General features: G+C 37.2%; 1 protein-coding gene across 8 annotated transcripts in view; it reads right to left on the minus strand.

Moving 5' to 3' along the window:
- LOC120523873 (MAP7 domain-containing protein 2-like) overlaps positions 1 to 26,420 on the minus strand; it is a 168,943-nt gene that overhangs the window by 15,479 nt on the left and 127,044 nt on the right. For all 8 annotated transcript variants that reach the window (XM_039745548.1, XM_039745551.1, XM_039745549.1 and 5 more), the window contains 3 exons: positions 22,312 to 22,465; positions 20,416 to 20,596; positions 15,442 to 15,546 (listed from right to left, as the gene is read on the minus strand). In XM_039745548.1, the coding sequence (XP_039601482.1) occupies positions 15,442 to 15,546; positions 20,416 to 20,596; positions 22,312 to 22,465 (440 nt within the window). The remainder of the gene's footprint in view (positions 1 to 15,441; positions 15,547 to 20,415; positions 20,597 to 22,311; positions 22,466 to 26,420) is intronic.

Genomic DNA, 26,420 nt, shown 5'->3' on the forward strand with positions numbered 1-26,420 from the left:
TGCATGCACGGGTTTTTTACACTGTCTTCCTTTAGCGGACATTGACTTTTTCCACCGTGTGCTTTGTTTCCGCAGTAGCTGGATTTATGAATATGCTTGTATGTATCAGACGCTTCATATTTTTGCTGCCTTTTCAATTGTGTAATTCGGTTTTGTTCAGCTCTTTGGAACTGTTGCTTTTATCTGTGCACTGCGTCAGTTCACGTGAGCCGCTCGGTGTACATGCATCGAAGGTTCCCAGCTGTGCTGGTGCCATCTCGTGCTATGTCCATGGCTGTATTTAATGTTACCTTAGTCCTGGCACTTAAAACTTTCTCTCGCAGTTTCGCTGAGTTTGTGCCAAACACCACCCTGACCATCTCATCTTCCTCTGCATAAGCACAGTCCTTCACCCGTGAATATTTAGTGGAGTTTGCTATTGGATTGCCGCTGACGGACGGCCTTATATGGGCAGGCACTAAATTACAAACGCCAGCGGCAGCCTGTCTATGAACTTAATTTAAAGTGTAGGTTTACATCGTGCTTTGTTTCCGAAGTAGCAGAACTCATGAATATGGTTGTATATGTCACTCGCTCGCTTCTTATTGTTTCGCTGCCTTCTCAATTATATAATGCATGTTTTCTTCAGCGCTTTTGAGGTCTTCCTGGTTTTCTATGTACTGCGTGATTACGTGGGAGGCGTGATGATGTCACACGAAACTCCGCCCCCATGGCGTTCAAGCTCATCTCCATTACAGTAAATGGAGAAAACAGCTTCCAGTTATGACCATTACGCGTAGAATTTTGAAATGAAACCTGCCCAACTTTTGTAAGAAAGCTGTAAGGAATGAACCTGCCAAATTTCAGCCTTCCACCCACATGGGAAGTTGGAGAATTAGTGATGAGTGAGGGCTTTGCCTTTTATTAGTATAGATACATATATATACACACACACACACGTATATACACACACACATATACATACATATATATATATATATATATATATATATATATATATATATATATATATATATATATATACATATATATATATATATATATACACACACATATACATATATATATATATATACACATATATCTTCAGGAGCAGAGAATTTCAGAGAGAGAGAAAGAGAGAGAGAGCGCTCGCAAAGAAAAGCAAACAATCAAAATATCAATACGTGAGCTTTTAAGTTTGCCTCTGCATTTTTTAGAGGAGCGTCAGTATCTTCTAAGCAAACAGCCTCTGTGCAAACAGCCCCTCTGCTCACATCTCCTCCGTCAGGCACATAGAACGTCAGAGAGAGAGCGAGATTAAAGCAAACAATCAAAAAATCAATAAGTGTGCTTTTGGAAGCACCGCGATAAAACGGCATTTCTTAGAGGAGCGTCCGTATCCACTAGGCAAACAGCTTCTGTGCAAACAGCACCTCTGCTCACACCACCTCCGTCAGGCAGAGAGAGTGAGAGAGACATAGTAAAGCAAACAATCAAGCACCGTCGAAGCATATCGTATATCATTGAGGAGTTTTATTTAATATGTAATACATGCTCTGATTGGGTAGCTTCTAAGCCATCCGCCAATAGCGTCCCTTATATGAAATCAACTGGGCAAACAAACTGAGGAAGCATGTACCATAAATTAAAAGACCTATTGTCCGCAGAAATTCGGGAACCAGCGAAAAATCTGTGATATATATTTAGATATGCTTACATTTAAAATCCGCGATAGAGTGAAGCCGCGAAAGTTGAAGCGCGATATAGTGAGGGATTACTGTATACACACACACACACACATACATATATACAGTGGTATGAAAAACTATTTGCCCCCTTCCTGATATCTTATTCTTTTGCATGTTTGTCACACAAAATGTTTCTGATCATCAAACACATTTAACCATTAGTCAAATATAACACAAGTAAACACAAAATGCAGTTTTTAAATGATGGTTTTTATTATTTAGGGAGAAAAAAAAATCCAAACCTACATGACCCTGTGTGAAAAAGTAATTGCCCCCTGAACCTAATAACTGGTTGGGCCACCCTTCGCAGCAATAACTGCAATCAAGCGTTATGATAACTTGCAATGAGTCTTTACAGCTCTGGAGGAATTTTGGCCTACTCATCTTTGCAGAATTGTTGTAATTCAGCTTTATTTGAGGGTTTTCTAGCATGAACCGCCTTTTTAAGGTCATGCCATAGCATCTCAATTGGATTCAGGTCAGGACTTTGACTAGGCCACTCCAAAGTCTTCATTTTGTTTTTCTTCAGCCATTCAGAGGTGGATTTGCTGGCGTGTTTTGGGTCATTGTCCTGTTGCAGCACCCAAGATCGCTTCAGCTTGAGTTGACGAACAGATGGCCGGACATTCTCCTTCAGGATTTTTTGGTAGACAGTAGAATTCATGGTTCCATCTATCACAGCAAGCCTTCCAGGTCCTGAAGCAGCAAAACAACCCCAGACCATCACACTACCACCACCATATTTTACTGTTGGTATGATGTTCTTTTTCTGAAATGCTGTGTTCCTTTTACGCCAGATGTAACGGGACATTTGCCTTCCAAAAAGTTCAACTTTTGTCTCATCAGTCCACAAGGTATTTTCCCTAAAAGTCTTGGCAATCATTGAGATGTTTCTTAGCAAATTGAGACGAGCTCTAATGTTCTTTTTGCTTAACAGTGGTTTGCGTCTTGGAAATCTGCCATGCAGGCCGTTTTTGCCCAGTCTCTTTCTTATGGTGGAGTCATGAACACTGACCTTAATTGAGGCAAGTGAGGCCTGCAGTTCTTTAGACGTTGTCCTGGGGTCTTTGTGACCTCTCGGATGAGTCGTCTCTGCGCTCTTGGGGTAATTTTGGTCAGCCGGCCACTCCTGGGAAGGTTCACCACTGTTCCATGTTTTTGCCATTTGTGGATAAAGGCTCTCACTGTGGTTCGCTGGAGTCCCAAAGCTTTAGAAATGGCTTTATAACTTTTACCAGACTGATAGATCTCAATTACTTCTGTTCTCATTTGTTCCTGAATTTCTTTGGATCTTGGCATGATGTCTAGCTTTTGAGGTGCTTTTGGTCTACTTCTCTGGGTCAGGCAGCACCTATTTAAGTGATTTCTTGATTGAAACAGGTGTGGCAGTAATCAGGCCTGGGGGTGGCTACGGAAATTGAACTCAGGTGTGATACACCACAGTTAGGTTATTTTTAACAAGGGGGCAATTACTTTTTCACACAAGGCCATGTAGGTTTGGATTTTTTTTCTCCCTAAATAATAAAAACCATCATTTAAAAACTGCATTTTGTGTTTACTTGTGTTATATTTGACTAATAATTAAATGTGTTTGATGATCAGAAACATTTTTTGTGACAAACATGCAAAAGAATAAGAAATCAGGAAGGGGGCAAATAGTTTTTCACACCACTGTACATACATATACATATATATAATTTATTACACACATATATACAGGTATACACACACACACACATATATATATATATATATATATATATATATATATATATATATATATATATATATACATATACTTATACATAGTATATATATACACATATACATACAGTGGAACCTCGGTTTGCGAGCATAATTCGTTCCGGAAACGTGCTCGCAATCCAAAGCACTCGTATATCAAGGCGAATTTCCCCATAAGAAATAATGGAAACTCAGATGATTCGTTCCACAACCCAAAACTATTCATATAAAAATGATTAATACAAAATATAAAGTAAAAATACATAAAACAAAATAACCTACACTTTACCTTTAAAAAGAATCATGGCTGGTGTGAGTGAGTTTCTAAACTCGTGGGATTCCACCCAACGGGATCAAAGCAATCGCAGTCTCCCAGCGTATAGTATCTGGTGTGGCCACCAGCTGCTTGAAGTACTGCAGTGCATCTCCTCCTCATGGACTGGAGCAGATTTGTCAGTTCTTGCTGTGAGATGTTACCCCACTCTTCCACCAAGGCACCTGCAAGTTCCTGGACATTTCTGGGGGGAATGGCCCTAGCCCTCACCCTGCGATCCAATAGGTCCCAGACGTGCTCAATGGGATTGAGATCCGGGCTCTTCCCCTGCGAGGATGATCAGCTGTCCTTCCTGTCTCCCTGTAGCGCTGTCTTAGGCGTCTCACAGTGCGGACATGGCAATTTATTGCCCTAGCCACATCAGCAGTCCTCATGCCTCCCTGCAGCATGCCTAATGCACGTTCACGCAGATGAGCAGGGACCCTGGGCATCTTTCTTTGGGTGTTTTTCACAGTCGGTAGACAAGTCTCTTTAGTGTCCTGCGTTTTTAGAACTGTGACCTTAAATGCCTACTTTCTGTAAGCTGTTAAGGTCTTAACGACCATTCCACAGGTGCATGTTAATTAATTGATTATGGTTAATTGAACATGCATGGAAAACATTGTTTAAACCCTTTACAATGAAGATCTGTAAAGTTATTTGGATTTTTAAAACATTATTGTTGAAATACACAGTCCTGGAAAAAGGAACGTTTCTTTTTTTGCTCTATATATATATATATATATATATATATATATATATATATATATATATATATATATATATACACACACATACATACATACACATATCTACATTTACAGTGCATCCGGAAAGTATTCACAGCGCATCCACATTTTGTTATGATACAGCCTTATTCCAAAATAGATTAAATTCATTTTTTTCCTCAGAATTCTACACACAACACCCCATAATGACAACGTGAAAAAAGTTTACTTGAGGTTTTTGGAAATTTATTAAAAATAAAAAAACAGAAATCACATGTACATAAGTATTCACAGCCTTTGCTCAATACTTTGTCGATGCACCTTAGGCAGCAATTATAGCCTCAAGTCTTTTTGAATATGATGCCACAAGCTTGGCACACCTATCTTTTGGCCAGTTTCGCCCATTCTTCTTTGCAGCACACCTCAAGCTCCATCAGGTTGGATGGGAAGCGTTGGTGCCCAGCCATTTTAAGATCTCTCCAGAGATGTTCAATCAGATTCTGGGCTCTGGCTGGGCCCCTCACAGAGCTGTCCTGAAGCTACTCCTTTGATATCTTGGCTGTGTGCTTAGGGTGGTTGTTCTGCTGACAGATGAACCGTCGCCCCAGTCTGAGGTCAAGAGCGCTCTGGAGCAGGTTTTCAACCAGGATGTCTCTGTACATTGCAGTCATCTTTTCCTTTATCCTGACTAGTCTCCCAGTTCCTGCCGCTGAAAAACATCCCCACAGCATGATGCTGCCACTACCATGGTTCACTGTAGGGATGGTATTGGCCTGGTGATGAGCGGTGCCTGGTTTCCTCTAAATATGGCGCCTGGCATTCACACCAAAGAGTTCAATCTTTGTCTCATCAGACCAGATAATTTTGTTTCTCATGTTCTGAGAGTCTTTAAGGTGCCTTTTACTAAGGAGTGGCTTCCGTCTGGCCACTCTACCATATAGGCCTGATTAGTGGATTGCTGCAGAGATGGTGGTCCTTCTGGAAGGTTCTCCTCTCTCCACAGAGGACCTCTGGAGCTCTGACAGAGTGACTATCGGGTTATTGGTCACCTCCCTGACTAAGGCCCTTCTCCCCCGATCGCTCAGTTTAGATGGCCGGCCAGCTCTAGGAAGAGTCCTGGTTGTTTCGAACTTCTTCCACTTACGGATGATGGAGGCCACTGTGCTCATTGGGACCTTCAAAGCAGCAGAAATTTTTCTGTAACCTTCCCCAGATTTATGCCTCAAGACAATCCTGTCTCGGAGGTCAACAGACAATTCCTTTGACTTCATGCTTGCTTTGTGCTCTGACATGAACTGTCAACTGTGGGACCTTATATAGACAGGTGTGTGCCTTTCCAAATCAGGTCCAATCAACTGAATTTACCACAGGTGGACTCCAATTAAGCTGCAGAAACATTAGGGTTTCAATTTTGAGCTTCATGGCAAAGACTGTGAATACGTATTTACATGTGATTTCTCCATTTTTTTATTTTTAATAAATTTGCAAAAACCTCAAGGAAACTCTTTTTCACATTGTCATTATGGGGTGTGTGTAGAATTCTGAGGAAAAAAAATGAATTTAATCCATTTTGGAATAAGGCTGTAACATAACAAAATGTGGAAAAAGTGATGGGCTGTGAATACTTTCCGGATGTACTGTATATATATTGTGAAGGATGGCCGGCCGTTTATCCTGGCCAATACCCCCAAGCCGCCAGGTGGAGCCCTCCTTGCAGCATGGAGGTCCCCAGAAGACCAGCAGGGCATTATGGACAATGTGGTTTTTATGCACAGTCCTGCTGGATGCCATGGGGGCCACAAAAGGGAGCTGCAGGGAGGACCGAGGACTTCTTTGTGCCCTATGACCCGGAAGTTCGTCATAGGAAGAGCGACGGGCTTCCGGGTTGAAGAGAAGAGCTTTTACCTGACCCGGAAGTGATTGAGGATCACATGGGCTGGGGATTGAGAACACTTCCGGGTCAGGGAGTATAAAAGGACTGTGGGAGCTCCCAGACGGCGAGCTGAGCTGGGTGGAAGGGTGGCAACGGGTCTGGGAGCTGGAGGATTGTGTATTTGTGATTAGTGATTATTATTGTATGAGTATTGTGGTGGAGAGTGTGCTTTGTGCACTGTGGCATAAAAATAAAGTCAACTTGAGGACTTTTACCTGGTGTCTGTAGTCGTGGACAGGGGTTCAAGGGAGTGAGAGCGCCCCCATCTACCACTATATATATATATATGTATATATATATATATATATATATACATACATACATATATATATATATATATATATATATATATATATATATATATATATATATATATATATATATACATACATACATACATACATACATATATATATATATATATATATATATATATATATATATATATATATATACATACATACATACATATATATATATATATATATATATATATATATATATATATATATATATATCTTATTTGGGGTGCGAGCAGCTGTTGCTGGGGGTGCCAGAATCCATCGAGGAAGAAAAATGAAAAACATTATTTGTACAAAAATCTTAATTTATCTATCCATTCCTAAATAATTAAATGGGCAGGCTATTTCGTATCAGTGCAATACGCTGCTTGTTAAAACGGATGACTTCCGCTCTTACGTGCACTTAGTTCATAATATCCACGCAGCACTATCGTATCTGTTCAAGTTCTATTTAAATTTTAAATTTTTATTTAGTCGACAGAAATATCTTTGGTAGGAATGTAAGTTGAATTTAGTCATCATAGCATACATTTTTCTTCATCATAGAAATTTAAAGACTAAATTCAACTTACATTCCTACCAAAGATATTTCTGTCGACTAAACAGAACCTACTTATATCCAAATAGAACTTGAAAAGATATATTTTTTCGAATCTGATTGCGCATTTTAGATCGACTTGACGCGCACTACATCGAGCCCGCGTGCTATTGTGCTCTCACCTGCCTGCCTCAATAAGTCACCGCCGCTTCGCTCTTACTTTTTTACCACTCATTTAATCATGGCTAGTCGCGAAAAAATTAGAAAATGGAAGGAGGATTACACGGAGTATGGCTTTACCAAAACAATTATTGATGGCGAATAAAGTATCCATTATTCATAAAGCTTCAATTGGTGATCTGTTTTTTTGCGTTAACCTCATATTTTTTCATACTTCTTCTCAAACTAAGGGGGTGCGAAATCAGCATCGTCCGTAACAAGGGGTGAGAGGGTAAAATGAATCGGGAAGCGCTGATATATATGTATGTGTGTGTGTATATATATATTGAAATAGTTTTACTGTCAAATAATGCAAAGAGTACGCAACACGTGTTTCTCCCTAATTCTGGGCTCATCAGGCGTACACACTCACGCACCCCCTCTTGGGAATCGAACCTCGGACCTCAGCGCTAGAGGCGAAGCCTCTTGCATTGTGCCACGGCGCATGGTTTGTTTATTTGACAGTATGTAGTTTGGGGTGTATATATATATATATATATATATATATATATATATATATATATATATATATATATATATATATATATATATATATATATATATATATATATATATATGCTTCGCAACGGAGAAGAAGTGTGTTAAAGAAGTTATGAAAAAGAAAAGGGAACATTTTAAAAATAACATAACATGACTGTTAGGAGTGTTGCTGTCATCAAGGATTTTGATTATCATTATTTCTTTCAATCAGGTTTGCATTTGGAGGATGTGTTGTGTTTAAGTTACATTCCGTGTTTGTCAACCATTGTAAAGTATCTGGTTTCATTCATCGATTCCTTTCTTACTGCATCAATAAACAGCTCGTCTCCCTCTTTATTTGAAACATCACACACTGCATGCATGGGTTTTTTTTTTTTTTACACTGTCTTCCTTCAGCTGCACATTGAGTTTTTCCACCATGTGCTTTGTTTCCGCAGTAGCTGCACTTATGAATATGCTTGTATGCGTCACTCGCTTCATATTTTTTTGCTGCCTTTTCAATTGTGTAATGCTTTTTTGTTCAGTGCTCTTTGGAGCTCTTGCTTTTTGTCTGCGTACTGTGTTCACAGTCAGTTCACATGAGCCGCTCAGACCACATGCATCTAAGGTTCTCAGCTGTGCTTGTGCTATCTCCATGGCTTTATTTAATGTTAGCTAAGACCCAGCACTTAAAAGTTTCTCTCGCAGTTTCTCTGAGTTTCTGCCAAACACCACCCTGACCATCTCATCTTCGTTTCCATAAGCACAGCCCTGAGTGAGTGAGTGAGTGAGTGAGTCAGTCAGTCAGTGAGGGCTTTGCCTTTTATTAGTATAGATATATATTAAAATGTACCAAGCAGTTATATATGGGAATAATGTATTTTTTTCTTTTTAACAATATTTTCATCTTGATTTTCATTCTACTTTTCTAGGTGCTTTAATTGTTTAATTAATCCATTAGTTACTAATTAGTGGGTCTGATGCTAAAGTAGTTGCAGCCTTTGATTATTCAGTTTTGTTTGCCTGGCTGTCTGCTCTACTCATTTTTAATTGTCATTAATAAGATACAACGAAGGGGGGAACATGTACTGAGAAAGGGCAAAATATAATGAAATCAACAAAAGAGAGTTAAGCATTTAAATCTATAGCAAAACCAGAAATATTTCTAAATATCTTATAAATATAAAAATCATGCTGCTGTGCTTTTCTGAATGCAGGATAAAATAAAGATAACACCAGCTAATGAAATGAATTCAGTGTTATCAGGTGTTGTTGCTGATTAGGAATCTGGTTGGAACAAAAACCTGCAGTCACAGTGTGCCCTAGGACCAAGGTTGGGAAACACTGGCTTAGAGAAACATTTTTTCCCAACACCCCATGATGGTTTGCAAGGCCAATGTGACACCACAGAGCAGTAGCTGCCATCTCGAATGGAAATGTACCTACCTCTCCTATTTCACAGATATACACAAACAGATTCCACTGCAAATACCTATGCTTTAAAGCACCACCCGAAATGTTTCATGCATGCATGAATAACTTATGGCATACACATGCATTTGTGACATTATAGAATTTTAATCAAATATTTTTAATCAATACATGATATTTACAAATTAATATAAGCATATAATTAAATGAATTTGTAAGAATGGATTATTAAAAACATAAAGAAAAGGACTGAAGGTAACTAACATGGCTTAAAGCTTGGTCAGGTTAGGCTTTTACCTCATCTAGAGGAGCCACCAAGATAGCTTAGCCAAGGTTAAAATAAAGTAGGTGTGCAATGAATACCCCTTTAAAAAGTGAGAACAAACTAGTGAGAAAGCACAAACACCCTTATTATGAAACTGTGATAAGATCAATGGGAAAACCCATAGGACACCCCTGTTAACGAAGTGATGTTTTGAATAATGGAAGAATCAACATATACACAATGTTACTAGTGGCTGTATTCGATTGGCTAAGATGATAGAATTCTGCATATTAAGAGTTAGATGATGTGATTTATTTAGATAAAGTAATGATAATAGAAAAGTATAAAAAGAAATGAATTTGGTTAATGATTGCTCATCCATGGACTGAGTGTATCTCTGTGCAAATAAAGATCCGTTCTGCATTTTCATCTGGTCTCGTGAATGACATCTTTGATAACAAAGGAAAGTATTTTACACTACATAATTTTGTGAGCCAGCCGGGAGAAAGAAGAGGCTCAGGTTCCCAGAAAGCAGGGTAGGGTTCTGAGAGCTGACACAAACGTGGCGTCCTTTAAAGGGAAGCATTTTTGCTATTAAATTGTTTGCGTCAGTTTAACAGGAATTTCACCCTGCCAAAGGAGACAACGGTAATAAACTTCTTTCTTTGAACTATAAAGTGTAGTAAGAGCAGTGAAAGTGCAGAAATGAAGGATCAGTTGAGGGATTATTGTAAATAAGTTTGTAAATAAGGGAAAGCCTATATAGTAGCTATGTTACTGCCCAATATAGTGGAAATGTAATATTGGTGGACCCAGTAGATAGGCGCGAGTCCTCGAAGTACTGCTTCATTGTAGGTCTATTCTTCCAGGTAAACCTATTTAGTGAAGAGTTACAAGCAAAAAAATCCTGCTTAATCTTGCTCCAGTGGGTTACCTGAGCCGTCAGTTCGTAGTTATAAGGTGTTTTTGAACTGATCACTGTAGATTACCACTTGGCCGAAGCAATGAATTACACGAAGATAGTTTCACTGGAGTGTGTGGAGAGCAGGTGAAAATCCTATTGAATACCGCTCTGACGTGAAGGTCTGAAGTCTTTAGGTTCTGTAATAATAGATTACTCAGGTAGGATACCATTATTGTAACGGCTAGCCAGGAAGCATTCCTGCTAGCGGAAAGCAGCCTAGGGCTGAATATTTACTATAAGGTGAGGTCATCTTGGGATAGCAGATACTGGCCTAGGGTTGAATGCTTACTACAACAGAAGCTAAGATCACTTTGGTTAATTAATCCATGGGAGGCTCCAGAAGTAGCGGTGATTGACCATAGCAGACGGTTGCTTTTGGTACCAAAAAATGCCAAAGAAACATTCAATTAGGGTGGGCAGAATTAATAGGTCACTCAAAGGAGGACTGTAGATCTAGTTAAAAAAAAACCTTAATTATAATAATAAAAAAGAGGGATATGGTTATGATATACAGTAATATAATTGATAAGATATATAATGGTATATAATGGATAAGAATTACATCAGCCCAGAGTGAGATTGCAAGGTTAGAGAAGATAGTATAGATTATGGGAACAAAAACTCAAGCTCCACAGAAAATGCCAGTGTTTGAGAAACTAGCAGTTAGCCTTCTTGTCATTCGTAAGCAAGGTGGAGGGAAATGGATCAGAGCATTTGTATATGTCCAGCTGCTAGACTGGGATAAGGTAGGAAAAAAGGCTGAAATAAAGTGACACCAAAAATCCATCCGAGATATGTTGGAGATGTGGTCAACAAAAATATTTCGGAAGGAATTGTTTAGTGAACTCATGGCAACAAGGTTGTAATAAGTTAGCTCAGAGTAAAGGAGAGTTATCCCAAAAAATCAGTACCAACAGCAACTTGTTTTTGGACCAACACACTCATGGTTTGGGTTCAATAAGGAAAGTCAGGACTTCCCACAAAGTTCTAAGTACAAAGGATAGTGCCAACAGGGTGCTTAGGTAAATAATTAATTATCAATATTGCAGTTGAAGGGAAAAACATTGCCATAATGATAAAACCAGGAACTACTGAAAATGACATAATTACTATGTATGAAAAGGAAAAAATTTCACTGAAAGTAAAGCAGGAAGTGGTGCAAGATCAAAGATGTTATTAACATATTGTAACAAGACTGACCAACGGCCTGAGTGAATGAATGGTGTGTGTGTGACCTCTGTGACTTAAGTATATTTGAAGGAATTTAAGTGAGTTTGGGAATATGCTTGATTAAAGACAATGTGTGTTGTTGCTTGAAGTACGGCCATTGATAAAGGTGTTCATAAGCATATGTTTTCAATGTAAACTTAAATAAATATAATTAAGTCAAATAAAAGTTTTGCAGATTTAGTAATGAAAAGTCAAGCAAAATGACACCTTTTATTGGCTAACTAAAAAGATTACAATATGCAAGCTTTCGAGGCAACTCAGGCCCCTTCTTCAGGCACCCTAGTACTCTAGATTTAGTATAAATGTGTGTGTCCTTTCAGTTGAGTGTTGGCTATACTCAAATGGAAGAAAGTTCTTTCAGTAAGTTTAAATTTAAGGTAAAAAGAGACATTTTTACAACATTATGAACCTAGTGATGAGCACTGGCAACATGCAGTTAAACAAAAAAAAGAAAAAGAAAAATTGCACTCTTTTCACTTGAGGGGTGATTCAGCTGACCAAAATTTATATTACAAAAATACTTTTCTGTTCTGTTTCAGGATTAAGTTTGTTACACTTCTTGCTATGTAGCACTCATCAGGTAGCAATAGGGACAAACCCTGATCCCTTGCATCTCAGGTTCTATGGGTGTCAGTTAGTTGCAGTGACAGAAGCGCAAGAGAAACAGATAGAGATAGATAAGAGATTCAGAATATTGTAGACACAAGAGAATAATTTGATCTCAGGGAAGCATAGTGGTGGAATGGTTAACACTAGGGCTGTGCGATATGACCAAAATCTTATATCCCGATATTTCATTTCATATCCCGATATCACGATATAGTACATTTTCTTTGTATTCAGTGAATAGTTTATATAATCACCACTCCTTTTTTTTTTCATTTAAATTAAAAAAATCAAAAATGAGAAGTACTCAACTTGTAATTATTTCTGTTCTTTTATTTAGAACATTTGAGCAAATGTTTGACTTAGAATGTAAACATAAAATGTTAATGTATCAAATATAAAACACTTTTCAAAAACAAATTACTAAAGGCCCAATATAAAATACTGCTATTTAAAATGCCTGACATAAACAAAATGTGAACTGTAGCAGCAATAACTCTCACAACATATATTAAATATAAAAGGATCAAAGCACTAACAACTAAACTATATAAGGCCAATAAACCCTTTAAACAAAATAAATACAAGTCTAACATTAACTGTCAAAACCAAATGTAAACATTGTACTTCAAACTGTAGCAGCAATAAGGCTTACGACAAAATATATTAAATATATAATATTAAATATAATATTTTTTAGGCTACATTCTAGTAAAATGTTAATTTGCACATCGTAGTGTGGCAAATCTCCGTTAATGAGTTACAGCTGATCGCCCCGTGCGTGGGACTGGGCGGCGCTAACGGGTTGATGCCATCCAGCCCCAAGCACGGGCGATCCGCGGTAACTCGTTAACGGAGATTTGCCGTATTAATGCAGTTGTGGCGTAAACATAATTTTAACAAGATTAACGCTGACAGCAAACGCTGCAGGGAAAATTATGCCTTAAGCAAATTGTTTTGGTAGCAATTAATCTTCCAAGCTTTTAACATGCTCGTTTAAATAGTACCTTTACAACTGTAATATCCTACGTGGCCTGCCTCTCAGTTGTAAACTCTCTGCATGCTCGCTCACGTGCTTTTTGCGGAGGTGGTAGAAGAGGTTTGTCGTGTTGGAGTCTGTGGTAGCGATCGGTTTGCAGCATAATTTGCACAGTACCGTTTTCTGGTCCGTGTCAGACTTTTCAAATCCAAACCATCTCCATACTACAGAGGTAGCCCCTCGTTTAGGAACAAGGTCCTTCTGTGTGGAGCTACCTGGTGTTGCCTCGTCTTCATCAGCCATTCCACGTGGTGGCCATCAAAACAATGAAAAAAATATTGCCGTAAACAGTTTATTTTGCGACACCACGAAACAAACGATAGCGTAATGTGCAGCGATAGACGTTTTCATATTGTCATCCGATATATATCGTTATATCGAACAGCCCTAGTTAACACTGCTGCCTCACAGCTCAGGTCACATTTTTGGCCACAATAATCAATCCAGCACAGTTGACAGACACTTCCCTGGCCATCAGGGACAATCAAAAGACCAACTGCACCATTATAATCCACTACAAATTAGTTCAGTTACTCCTTCCCCATTGACCAATGCATTTTGAAGAGTTTGTCCAAATTCCTGAACAAGCAAACTTAGCAGGATTGTCTCACACTTTCCTGGACCATTATACGTGCCCTCTTTGCCAACATTAAAGCTGTTAACTAATGTCTTGAGAGGTGAAAGTGAAAATTGAGCTCATTTTTAATGCTCAGGTCTTTAATGAACCATTTGTTTAATGGGTATGAGTTTAGAATGATTATATCTGTATGTATCCAAAACAAATAGTACATTTTTGAATAAAATGCATGAGTAACACCAGCACAGGGAATATTAGAGCCGGAATAAACTGATTATGAAGGTCAGGAGTTCTAGTGGTCTGACCCAAGACTGGTAGAAAACTAAAGAGCGCTTTCAGTCACCAGCTAATGCCACCATCATGTGCTAAGGGGAGCTACTGGGGCTTTTTTTTTTTGTTCCAATGCCCATAAGTGCAAGTTCTAAATATTCTAACATTCAAATTGATGCATGGAATATTTGAGTTTGCGGCACACAAAAAGATCATTATTGGAAAAAAAAAAAAATATTACATATAATTTTAAAATAAGAACTGTTCTGCTAATTTGCATTAATATGTTAGTGTACACACATTAGAAAAATGTGCTTTTAAAGAAAAGTACAGACACAGATAAGTAAAAAAATATTTCATGTTTATAGAAAGAAATGCATTCTGTTGCTGCTACTGAAACTCCAAGTCAAGTCAAGTTAGGAAGCATGCACTGGTACAGTGCATTGTCGCATCCACTACACGACGAAACAACTCGGAATTCCGGTTTGCAATCCCCCAGGCAGACACACGGTCCAGTCCCACCCAACGGAAATGACCCTCTATCTGCTGCAGCCAGGTGTTACATGGGTGAACCCTTGGCCTGGTTCAGCTACTCGGGTCCCCAACAATGACAATCTTACGAGCAGGATCACCCTCTGGGAAATGCGCCACATGGCCGTAGTGCCGTAACTGATGCTCCCTCACAATACAGGTAATGTGCCTCATTCGGGACTCCATGAAAAACCACTCATTTGACACAAAGTCAAACCAATGGCACCCAAGGATTTTCCGGAGAGACACAGTACCAAAGGATTCCAGTCTTCGTCTCAGGTCACTGGATAGCGTCCATATCTCACAACCATATACCAAGACAGGAAGCACCAGGACTCTAAAGATTTGGACATTCGTCCTTTTGCATAGATATTGGAAGTGCCACACACCTCTTTCCAGTTACCTCATGACCCCCCATGCTCTCCCAATCCATCTACTGACTTCATTGGAAGAGTCACCAGAGACATGAATGTCACTGCTAAGGTAAGTAAACCTCTCAACTGAAACTCCCACTGGCCTTAAAATGCATGCTGCTATTATACCTTTTTTCTCTGTAGTCTCTCTTGTTCCACTTGTAACATGAGCTGCTCACGTTCCTGTCGAAGCCTTTCAGCCTCTTCATAGGCCTTTTGTTCAGCTTCTTCCTTCTAAGTTAAGAGAGAGGATATGCATATTAATGCATTTTAAATATATGATTATATTCATTCCAAACTGACCCCAAAAGGCATCACATTTTTAAAAATTGCTGCGTTGTTTCTGTAATAGAAAATGAACCTTGACTCTAAAAACAAAGCAAAAAAGCAGATTTTTAAAAATAGTGATTATTAACTAAGTTCATATTCAGAAGCTTTATTTAAATCAAAAAAAAATCAGCAAAGACAAAAATATCTCCAGTATTACTCATAATTCTAAAATTATGTCTTTGAACAATGAAAGACTTAAAGACATTATAAAATGAAACATAAGCAGTCTTTAAACTTTGAGACCAGGTTTGACCAAATTATTTACGTCTTACTTTATTTCCACAGAAACTGCTATATTAAGGGATTCCACACCTTTTCAATAACCCAAAGAAAAAATGTTTTAAAGAAATGACCACAAATATATCAACAAAGTATTTGTTAGTCAGTATGCTGTTGGAACAAGGAATGGTCTTTAATAGTATTTTGTACAGCTTTACAGTAGAAGACAAGATTACTGACATTAGTGTTTGATGCAACTTCTATTTTCTGAGCCTAGCAGCAGACAAAAGAAGCACTGGATTCAAAGTAAAACTGATATTAGGGTCTTAATAGAATATAATTTTATCTGATTAGTTTAGATTAGGCTTTCTGTATGGTTATTTGTTTTTCTTTTACTTCTTTAATAAGTATAAAAAAGTGTATAAAGATACAATCATGAACATAAGAAAAATTTTAATGAGAACAGGTTATTATTCATCCCAACACAGCTCCCTACCCACCTAACTTTTCCAAAATCGTGTAGAGGTCTGAAGGTTCCCATAATGCTACAGAGTCTACAATGTTATCTATACCTTCATCTCTTTCATTAACCTGCTTTATTTAGTATGACATTAAAAGAAACTGAAAAAGCAACAGGCATTCAGTTTTTAAATAGTTAATAACTGTTTCCTCTTCACCCAGCCACTGAAACATATTTTCCCCCGCTATTATTCATTTCAAAGGTTGCATTTGCATGTATAGCCAGATAATTGAGACATTTTATATCTGATGACATAATGTGATGTTAATACAAATTAACAATGCAATAAAGGTTCACAAACTTACCAGGTTTGAAGAGGGATAAAAACTTTAATTACAAGAGCTTATACAATTAGTTTATGGAATATGATAAATGGTGTTCAAAGTATACAGGTGCCGGTCATAAAATTAGAATATCATGACAAAATTGATTTATTTCATTAATTCCATTCAAAAATTGAAACTTGTATATTAGATTAATTCATTACACACAGACTGATGAATTTCAAATGTTTATTTCTTTTAATTTTGATGATTATAACTGACAACTAATGAAAGTCCCAAATTCAGTATCTCGGAAAATTAGAATATAAATTAAGACCAATGCAAAAAAAGGATTTTTAGAAATGTTGGCCAACTGAAAGGTATGAACATGAAAAGTATGAGCATGTACAGCACTCAATATTTAGTTGGGGCTCTTTTGGCCTGGATTACTGCAGCAATGCGCCGTGGCATGGAGTCGATCAGTCTGTGGCACTGCTCAGGTGTTATGAGAGCCCATGTTACTCTGATAGTGGCCTTCAGCTCTTCTGAATCGTTGGGTCTGGTGTATTGCATCTTCCTCTTCACAATATTGGGGTTAAGGTCAGGCGAATTTGCTGGCCAATCAAGAACAGGGATACCATGGTCGTTAAACCAGGCACTGGTAGTTTTGGCACTTCGTGCAGGTGCCAGGTCCTGTTGAAAAATGAAATCTGCATCTCCATAAAGTTCGTAAGCAGCAGGAAGTGCTCTAAAGCTTCCTGGTAGACGGCTGCGTTGACCTCAGAAAACACAATGGACCAACACCAGCAGATGACATGGCACCCCAAACCACCACTGACTGTGAAAACTTTACACTGGACCTCCAGCAACGTGGATTCTGTGCCTCTCCTCTCTTCCTCCAGACTCTGGGACCTTGATTTCCAAAGAAAATGCAAAATTTACTTTCATCAGAGAACATAGTTTTGGACCACACAGCAGCAGACCAGTTGAGACGCTTCTGACGCTGTCTCTTGTTCAAAAGTGGCTTGACACAAGGAATGTGACAGCTGAAACCCATGTCTTGCATACATCTGTGCGTGGTGGTTCTTGAAGCACTGACTCCAGTTGCAGTCCACTCTTTGTAAATCTTCCCCACAGTTTTGAATGGGTTTCCTCTCCAGGGTGTGGTTATCCCTATTGCTTGTACACTTTTTTCTACCACATCTTGTCCTTCCCTTCGCCTCTCTATTAATGTGCTTGGACACAGAGCTCTGTGAACAGCCAGCCTCTTTAGCAATGACCTTTTGTGTCTTGCCCTCTTTGTGCAAGGTGTCAATGGTAGACTTTTGGACAACTGTCAAGTCAGCAGTCTTCCCCAAGATTGTGTAGCCTACAGAACTAGACTGAGAGACCATTTAAAGGCTTTTGCAGGTGTTTTGAGTTAATTAGCTGATAAGAGTGTGGCACCAGGTGTCTTCAATATTGAACCTTTTCACAATATTCTAATTTTCCGAGATACTGAATTTGGGACTTTCATTAGTTGTCAGTTATAATCATCAAAATTAAAAGAAATAAACATTTGAAATACATCAGTCTGTGTGTAATGAATGAATCTAATATACAAGTTTCACTTTTTGAATGGAATTACTGAAATAAATCAACTTTGTCATGATATTCTAATTTTATGACTGGTACCTGTAATGAACAAATGTAATTATTAAACATAAAAATTTAAATAAGACATTTACGTTTATTAAATAATCCTCATATATGCATCAATGCAAGTAACACACCTGTGGTGAAGGGACTAAAATAAATAGCAATACAAAAAGACTGTTTTTAAATAACAAGAAAACAAGCTGGGGACACACAATTTGTCTTATTCTAAGAACAGTTTTGCCACAGACTCCCTCATTTTCATTGTTTTGAGATCAAAAGTTGTTGCACAAAGTTTATCACTATTTGATGTGCCAGCGTTTTCAGATATTTACCAGTAATTGTAAGTTGGCCTTACTTTAAACAACCAACTGTTAGATACTGAATACTTTAGCTTGCAAATATCTGATGATACATCTTGAATTATTTCTAACCAAAATGATAAATGAAACAATCAAAAATACATAAATAAAGATAACTGTTAAAGATGCCACTATCCTTCAATAGTATATTATAGTAAAAACTAGACATTAAGCCCGTTACAATAACGGGCGCTAGAACAGTAGTGCATAAACATTAGTAGGACCAGTCTATATTAAATGGCAAGGGACGTTGACCTCATTCTGTTTCTTGTCAAAAATATTTTTGCAAGAAGCCTAAAGTAAAATAATAATAAAAATAAAATAGAAACGTATATTACAATACATTAAGTATAATTAATATTGCCTTAGTGTAAAACTCTGTAATACACAATATCTGAAGAAGATATTTAGGAAAAATTTTCTATTTTTTTACCTCATGAAATTTTTCTATAAAATTTCATTACAGACAACATTTCTTGTAAATATTCTTTCTGAGTTTGGCAAGAGTTTGCCTTGTTCAGGACCATCTACAACCTTGACAACAACATCTGGAAAACTTCTAACTCTTGATAATGCAACATATAACTGACAGTGGCTGAATACTGGTTCTGGCAAGTAAATGCCAACTTTTTGTAAGGTTTGCTCTTCTGGCGTTTTTCTGACGCTCATTTTCTTTTTTTTCAATCGATCTATTTGCTCGTATTTTTCTTTGTCTTTCAGCTTTTCTTTTGTTGATGTTTACTTGTTGAGCTGACCGTTCTTCCAGGAGATGTTGCTTATATAGGATTTGATTGTCTGTGTCTTTTGTCCTACTTGACGTGTGCTTTTTTATTTTGGGTGGCATGTTGTTAGTAGATATGTCCGTAATATTTTCTCTTACAGTAATACTGGCTTGTATGTGGCTGTAATATGCGTCAGTGTATTGTGTGCCTTTAAATTTCTTATGCAGTAATACTGGTTTGTATTTCCGTAATAGGCCTATGACTTTAATTTTCTGTCACAACAGTGGGCAATCAGCAACTGATGTAATGCGTGGCGTGCAGTTGATAATCGTGACTGTGTCGTCTCCCCAGCAAGTACTGTGCAGTACCCCAGCAAGTATTTTAATCTGTGCTGGAGTGTAGCTGATTATTTTATGTGTGGCATCTCCCCAGCAATGGATTTTATGTGCACGGCTGCGACTACCTACTCAGCACTCTCCCCAGCAATGATGTCTTTTATTTGCTTATCATGCGCTGCCGCGGAAAGGCTATTCACTGTGTGCCCAGCTTCCAGTGTGTGTGCTTTATTTGCTTATTATGCGCTTAGGCCATTCACTGTGTGCCCAGCTTTGAGTGTGTGTGCGTTCAAGGTGCCGTGCTCATGGGCAGGGCCCCGTGCATGCGCACTTCGCCAGAAGACACACACACACACAGACACCTGGACGCACACAGGGCTTTTATTAAAGAGGATGCTCTAGATGGCAGTAGTGGAACAATAACGAAAAAATGTCATATATTCTTACAGCTAAATAATTAATGTACATGGAGCTTTAAATAAGCGATCAACATCCATGATTAGTTAAATTGTTATATATGTAGGCCACACTTCTTAAAATGCAACACTTAGATATTTATATACAAATTCAGACAGTACCTGTTTCTTCAAATAAGTGACCTCCTGAACAATAAGAGTTACATAAAAAAAGTCAGGATGCAATGTAAAGGAATTCAGAATTTCTAAAAACACATGCAAAACATAAGGCTTTAGGGCAATGAAAATGGATGTTACTGGCCTCTTTCTCCATCTGAGCCTGCAGCTCTCTCTCCTGTGCTTCTCTCATTAATAACTCTTCTAGCTCCTTTTGCTGCTTCTCCTCCTCCAGTCGTCTCTTTTCTTCTTCAGCTCTGCGTGCAGCTTCTTCTTGCCGTAGACGTTCTTCTTCCATCTTCCTTCTTAATTCTTCTGCCTTGATTCTAACACAGACAGGTAAGTATAGAAATGACTAAATACTTTTAGAGAAAATTGAAAAACTGAGCTCAGATGATTGACACTATGCAGAGTGTCTGTATATGCATCATCACAAAGCACTTTACTAGGAAAACACTATTACAACACAGTATAAAATATATAAACTGATTAGCACTGCAAAAATCTAAACTACATGTAAAATCTGATCAGCAAATAATATCAAAATCTACATTACAAAGAAACTGTAGTTATGATATAAAAGTACACAGAAGGAAATTAATAAATATTAAAAGAAACAAAGTTTGAAACGAGCGCAAGTTAAAAATTCTAAGTATAGTATTCATATAGTTAGGATGCTTCCTGGATGCCCTCCTCAAGAAGTGTACAAGACACGGCCTACTTGAAAAAGTCCCAAGATACTTTAGCAGGATTCTCTATTTCATCTGGCCTGGGAGAATCATGGATTTCCCAGGAGGTGCTAGAAGAAGTTGCTAAAGATAGGTTGGCCTGTTCTGTCTAACTTAGCATGTTGCCACAAAAATCTACAACATCAGAAATGCCTAACAATGAAGGATGAGCAACTAACAAAGGTGTATAATTAAATAACATGTTTCATTAACATCAACACCTGACATCTAATTTGTACAATGTTTGGAGCAAAAACCTGAAACTACTCTGGTCCTCCAGGATCAAGAATAGAGGCCCCTGACATAGGAGAAAAGTGGTGTAAAATGAAATTCTCAGGCATTTTAATAAATTAGGTAATATATGTCAAGCACTCTAACAACTGCTTTTAATCAAAACAAAATTAGAAAAAAACTTTCATTTAAAATTAATTATAACCAACAGTTTTATGTTACACAGAAAACAAGATTAAGCATAGTTATAATATATTATTTGAATAACTAATTTTATACTAGTGAAGATTTTTTTATTTGTAATTCCTTAGTATTCCCTTGGTTTCATCTTTATTGCAGTTTACTGACTGAAAAATCAGATTTTAAGAAGAGCATATTAGAGGAATAAAATGATCAGAGAAGCCCAATCATAAAAAAATCCTCAATAGACAAGAATATAGCACTTGGTGTACAGTTGCTTGTTTTTTGTTTTTTTTTTTTCTTTTTCGACTGGGCTCACCCCAAAATCATTCATCAAAGTAGGCAAAAGAAGGCTTCTTCTGTTATATGGAAGAAATGATATGTGAAAATCTCTGTTAGCTTAATGCTTTAACTTTAAAATCAAGCTAATTAAATCTTGTTATGCAACAGAAAATTGAAAATTCTTGTTTCATATAATTGTACGTAGAAACAGTGAGTAGATTCAAACTGTGAGGCTGCTTTACAACCACATAATTTACCATTAGTATGGGCCATATTATGCACAACTTTTGCCAGCTTTCCTGCAGCACACTTTTAATATCTTCTGAAGTCCACCCCTTAATAAAATGATGGTATTATAAAGGCAAAGGAGGTAACTGAATATTAGGTAAGTGTAAATAATAAAGTGGCAATACAGTGTATTTTCCTGTTACATTTAAGTTTACTTAATTCAAGAAACATGACTGTAACATGTAAATGATATGAAAAATACAAAAGGCACTGTGCAATATATGTAGGCAAAACTGAACATTTAATTAAGTAGCAAATAATCTGCAGAAATATCACCTCTGTTACTGCAATTCATTAAAACCAACAAGAGAATAATTTCAAAATTTGCATGCCTTTCTGCTTCCTCTTGTTGCCGTTTCTCTTGTTCTTCTCTCTCTTTTTGAAGTCGGGCTTGACGTCTTCGCTCTGCCAGGAGTTTGCTTGCTTCTTCTGCATCTGTAGTCCCAGCAATGGTTTTACCAGTCGGAGTAACTGGAGATGGCTCAGCTATTTTAAAAAAAAAACCTGATGATTTTAGTGTGTGAGAAGTGCTTGTGCAGTGTTATACAGTAGGAGCAGGACAAAAAAACCCAGATTTTCCTCATTTAGCAAGTAGCTCTCATTAAGAATAAAACAATAAATAAATCTTGCTTTTAGAGTTAGAAAAAAAAAGCATAATGCTTTATTCTGCAGAATTCCTCCAGTCAATAAAAAGCTCTCTAAGCCTCAGATTTTATTACTGCTAACTTTTTATTTTATACTTATGCACGTCCTTCTAATGATTAATTAGTTTTATTCATTCTTTGTTTCGGAGTCCATGTACTCCACTAAAAGGTTAGAAAAGACTGAAACCTATCTTGGCAGATAAGGGCACAAGGCAAAAATCAATTACGAATGAAGCATTAAACCAATCACCCAAATAAAACTTGAAGAAAACACACACAGACACAGGAGGAATATGAAACCTACAGAAACTACTACATGTAGTGCTTAGATAAGCTCTTAATTTAGCAGTTTGAAGCTAAGGTGCAACAACTTTAATCAGTGTGATAGCAGGTGATAACAGGTTAATAGCCCTATAAAACACTGGAAGTAAAAAAAAAAAAAAAAAAAAAAGGGATAATCAATAATAAACAAAGCAAGGTCCTAAGCTTTTAAAATACAGTAAAACCTCAAATATCTGTCACAGTTTGATTAACCTTTGGTCTCTGCTAACCATCAGGGCCCAAAAAAAAAAAAACTGTGCACACCAGCACCTACCTATTACTGTACTACTAATGCCATGTGGTTTTCTGCGAGCTCTGCACATTGAGACAACTTTCACTTGTGCTAGCGCATAGTGTTCTTCCCCAGTACCACATGTCATACAGAATTTTGAAATCACAGTGTCATTTACATATCTTCACTTTTAATAGCATTTTGTAGAGTTTCTCTTTTGTTATGATCAATCTACTATACATTGTTATGGCTGATAAACATGTGTGTGTGGTGTTGGAATTGTCATAAAAAATGGAAATTATTAAACATTTACAAAACGGCAAAAGTGCTTCAAGTATCACTTCAATCTATGGAATAGGAGGAACAATATCCTGACAAAATTGAAAAACATGGCAAAAATGGAAACCAATGACGGTAATGTTATTGGACACTATCTTAGGAGATGAGTGACAGAAGACGTTAGGAGAAAAAGGAAGGTATGGCAGAAGGTAGGGATTGGCGATACCATTATCTTTGAGTATTTTATGTGTCAGATTCCCGATACTGATACCAGGTATTTTTTAAAGAGCATAGGAATTTGTTTTCAAATAATGACAGTGTTTTAGAATGGCTAATATTAATGGGTTGGTCTGTATTTAAACTAACTAATATCGCAATACACTATCAAGGTTACCATAACAAATTTATTACAAAATATATATTAATAGAATGAATATGTTATGTCATTTTCTAACCCGCTTACTGCAGACCAGGGCTGTGGTGGGGGCACCAAAAGCCTATCACAGCTGCCATAGGGCACAAGGCAGGAGCAAACTCAGGACAGGGCTACGCCCAACTTAACTTTGCCTGTTCACCTAACCTGCATGTCTTTGGACTGGGGGAAGAAACTTGGGCAGAGACAGGGAGATCATGCAAACTCTATGCAGGGAAGATCAAGGTCACAAAACTATGTCTTCTTACTGCGAGGCAGCAGCATTACCACTGCAGAACAATGTCACCCAAAATGAACATACAAACATAAGATAATATAAACCTTTACATTATTATAAAGATTTGGTTATTTGTTTAATACATGAAAGTACTTAACTCTACCCACTTAGAACACTAACATTTACAAAAAAAATAATTTTCTATTATATTCTGCCCTTCTGTTTTATTGAAAAAGATTTTGTCACTTTTTTTTACATTTAGTTAAATTTCAAATTTGTAATTAGAAAAAATAACATTAACATTTTTATGCTTAATCCAATTTTGCCTCTGCAGGCACAAAACATGAACAATCCCTGGACAGGGTGAGTGTCCATCACAGGGTGTACACACACACACACACACATTCACATTGTCAGTCCACTTAAAATGCATGTCTTTGGACTGTGGGAGGAGACAAAGGCACAATACAAGCTTAACAATACAAAATGAAACAGAAAAAATATATTATATTACAATAGATTCTGTTACTAATGCAATTAAAGAACATTTAAAACCACTAGTAAAATAATTAATATTTTAACAACATTTACTCAGGTGCTTATTTTTTGGAAAGAAAACAACTAGAAAGAAGACAACTAGAGACTTCCACTGAAAGTAATTTACCTTCAAATTAGTCATCACTATTAAGTATTTTGTATAGTGTTAAGACTATTTAACATTCTTATTTATGTATATTGACTATACTGTACCCTTCATTTTAATTAGAAGAAAACACAAAACATACAGAACTTGTGACAAAATACTCTGACAGTGATGTTTAACACTATTTATGTGTCCTCCACCGTGCTAATAACGGGCTTTACGTTTCACAAATATTGAAAAGTGGTAAAAGGAAAAATGTTAGACTCAACTAAAAAGTCTTCAGTAAACCCCAGTCTATATAAGCCTGCAAGCAGCAGTTACCTGGACAAGATCTCGTGCCTCTTTGAAATCTTTCCTGCAGCATCCCTTATCTGACACTTATCATAGCTAAATCACCATGTAGCTTTTTCATGTTTTAAAAGAACGTGGTAAGTGTGCGTACTTTCTAAATGTTTAAATGGGTCGCTTGTTTTGCCACCATACTGCTCTTTCTTCTCACAAATATTGCATCGGGTGACTGTATTCTTTTCCATAAAATGCTATGCTTTCGGTCTGCCATTGTCATACATAGTCTGCAGTTGTGCAAGGGGTGTGGCTTTATGGCATTCTTATGTCACAGCACATCTGCTCATTTCAGTATGTAAGAGTGGAAAGTTTGCAAAACCCTTGCTATCATATCTTACAGAATACAAATTCATATTTTTTAATAGTACTCGATCCCAAATGTGTACAATCTGAGTACCGAAGTATCGATTACTCTGGTATCAATCTATCCAACCCTAGTGGAAGGAAATAATGAGTATGGAGTCAGGAGACAATAAGCAGGAGTGTTTGAGGTATAGAGAAAGACAGAACATGAGTGGTAAAAGATAAACTGATTGGTAGGGAAAGTTTTCTTTTATTGTTTTGAAAATGTGCTCCATAACCCAGATAACAAAGCACACTACAGGGCACCGTTTATTACAGAATGAAGTTAGGGCAGAAAACTCCAGTACCTTTGAGTTATATTTGCTTATTGCACTGGTTGTTACAATATTATGTGAATTAATTAATTATGTTAAAACTGTATTATATTTTGTTAATATAATTTTAGTTTGTAAATAAATATTGAGTATTTGCTAAAGTAATCTACTGTGCATCATTTTTACAGCAGCTGTTATCTGTCTTTTCTCTTAATCGTCACAGCCTCGGTCCCTACCCCTGACAGATAATTGAGGTTTTACTCTAAGTGGGGGAAAAAGGTATTAAAGTCTTATTCTGTTAGGTGGGCTCCATTACAGTAATACGAAAACATCGCCAATTGCCCACTTTGCTTAATAAGCAACTTGAGATTGAGATATATGAAGAAAGTGTATTTAATGTTAACTTTCTGGGTAAAACACAATTTGGCATTATTACCTAAATCTAAAAGAAATTACTTCAAGAGAAAAGCATTAATACAAAACATCAGAAGACAAGTTTAAAGCAATTCCTCCATCCACTCTCTGAACCAACTTTTTTCCAGTTCACGTTTGTAAGAAGTCTGAGAGTATTTTTCTCAAGAAAAATTACAAAGCAGAAGCCTGTCCTGGATGAAATGTCAGTCCAGTGCTGGGTACAGAAATACAACCAAACACAGCCATATCCTTAAACTCTCACCAGGGGAATTTGAACATACCAATCAACCTAAATA

This window comes from Polypterus senegalus, chromosome 2 (assembly GCF_016835505.1).
Source record: "Polypterus senegalus isolate Bchr_013 chromosome 2, ASM1683550v1, whole genome shotgun sequence".
Classification (NCBI taxonomy): domain Eukaryota; kingdom Metazoa; phylum Chordata; class Cladistia; order Polypteriformes; family Polypteridae; genus Polypterus; species Polypterus senegalus.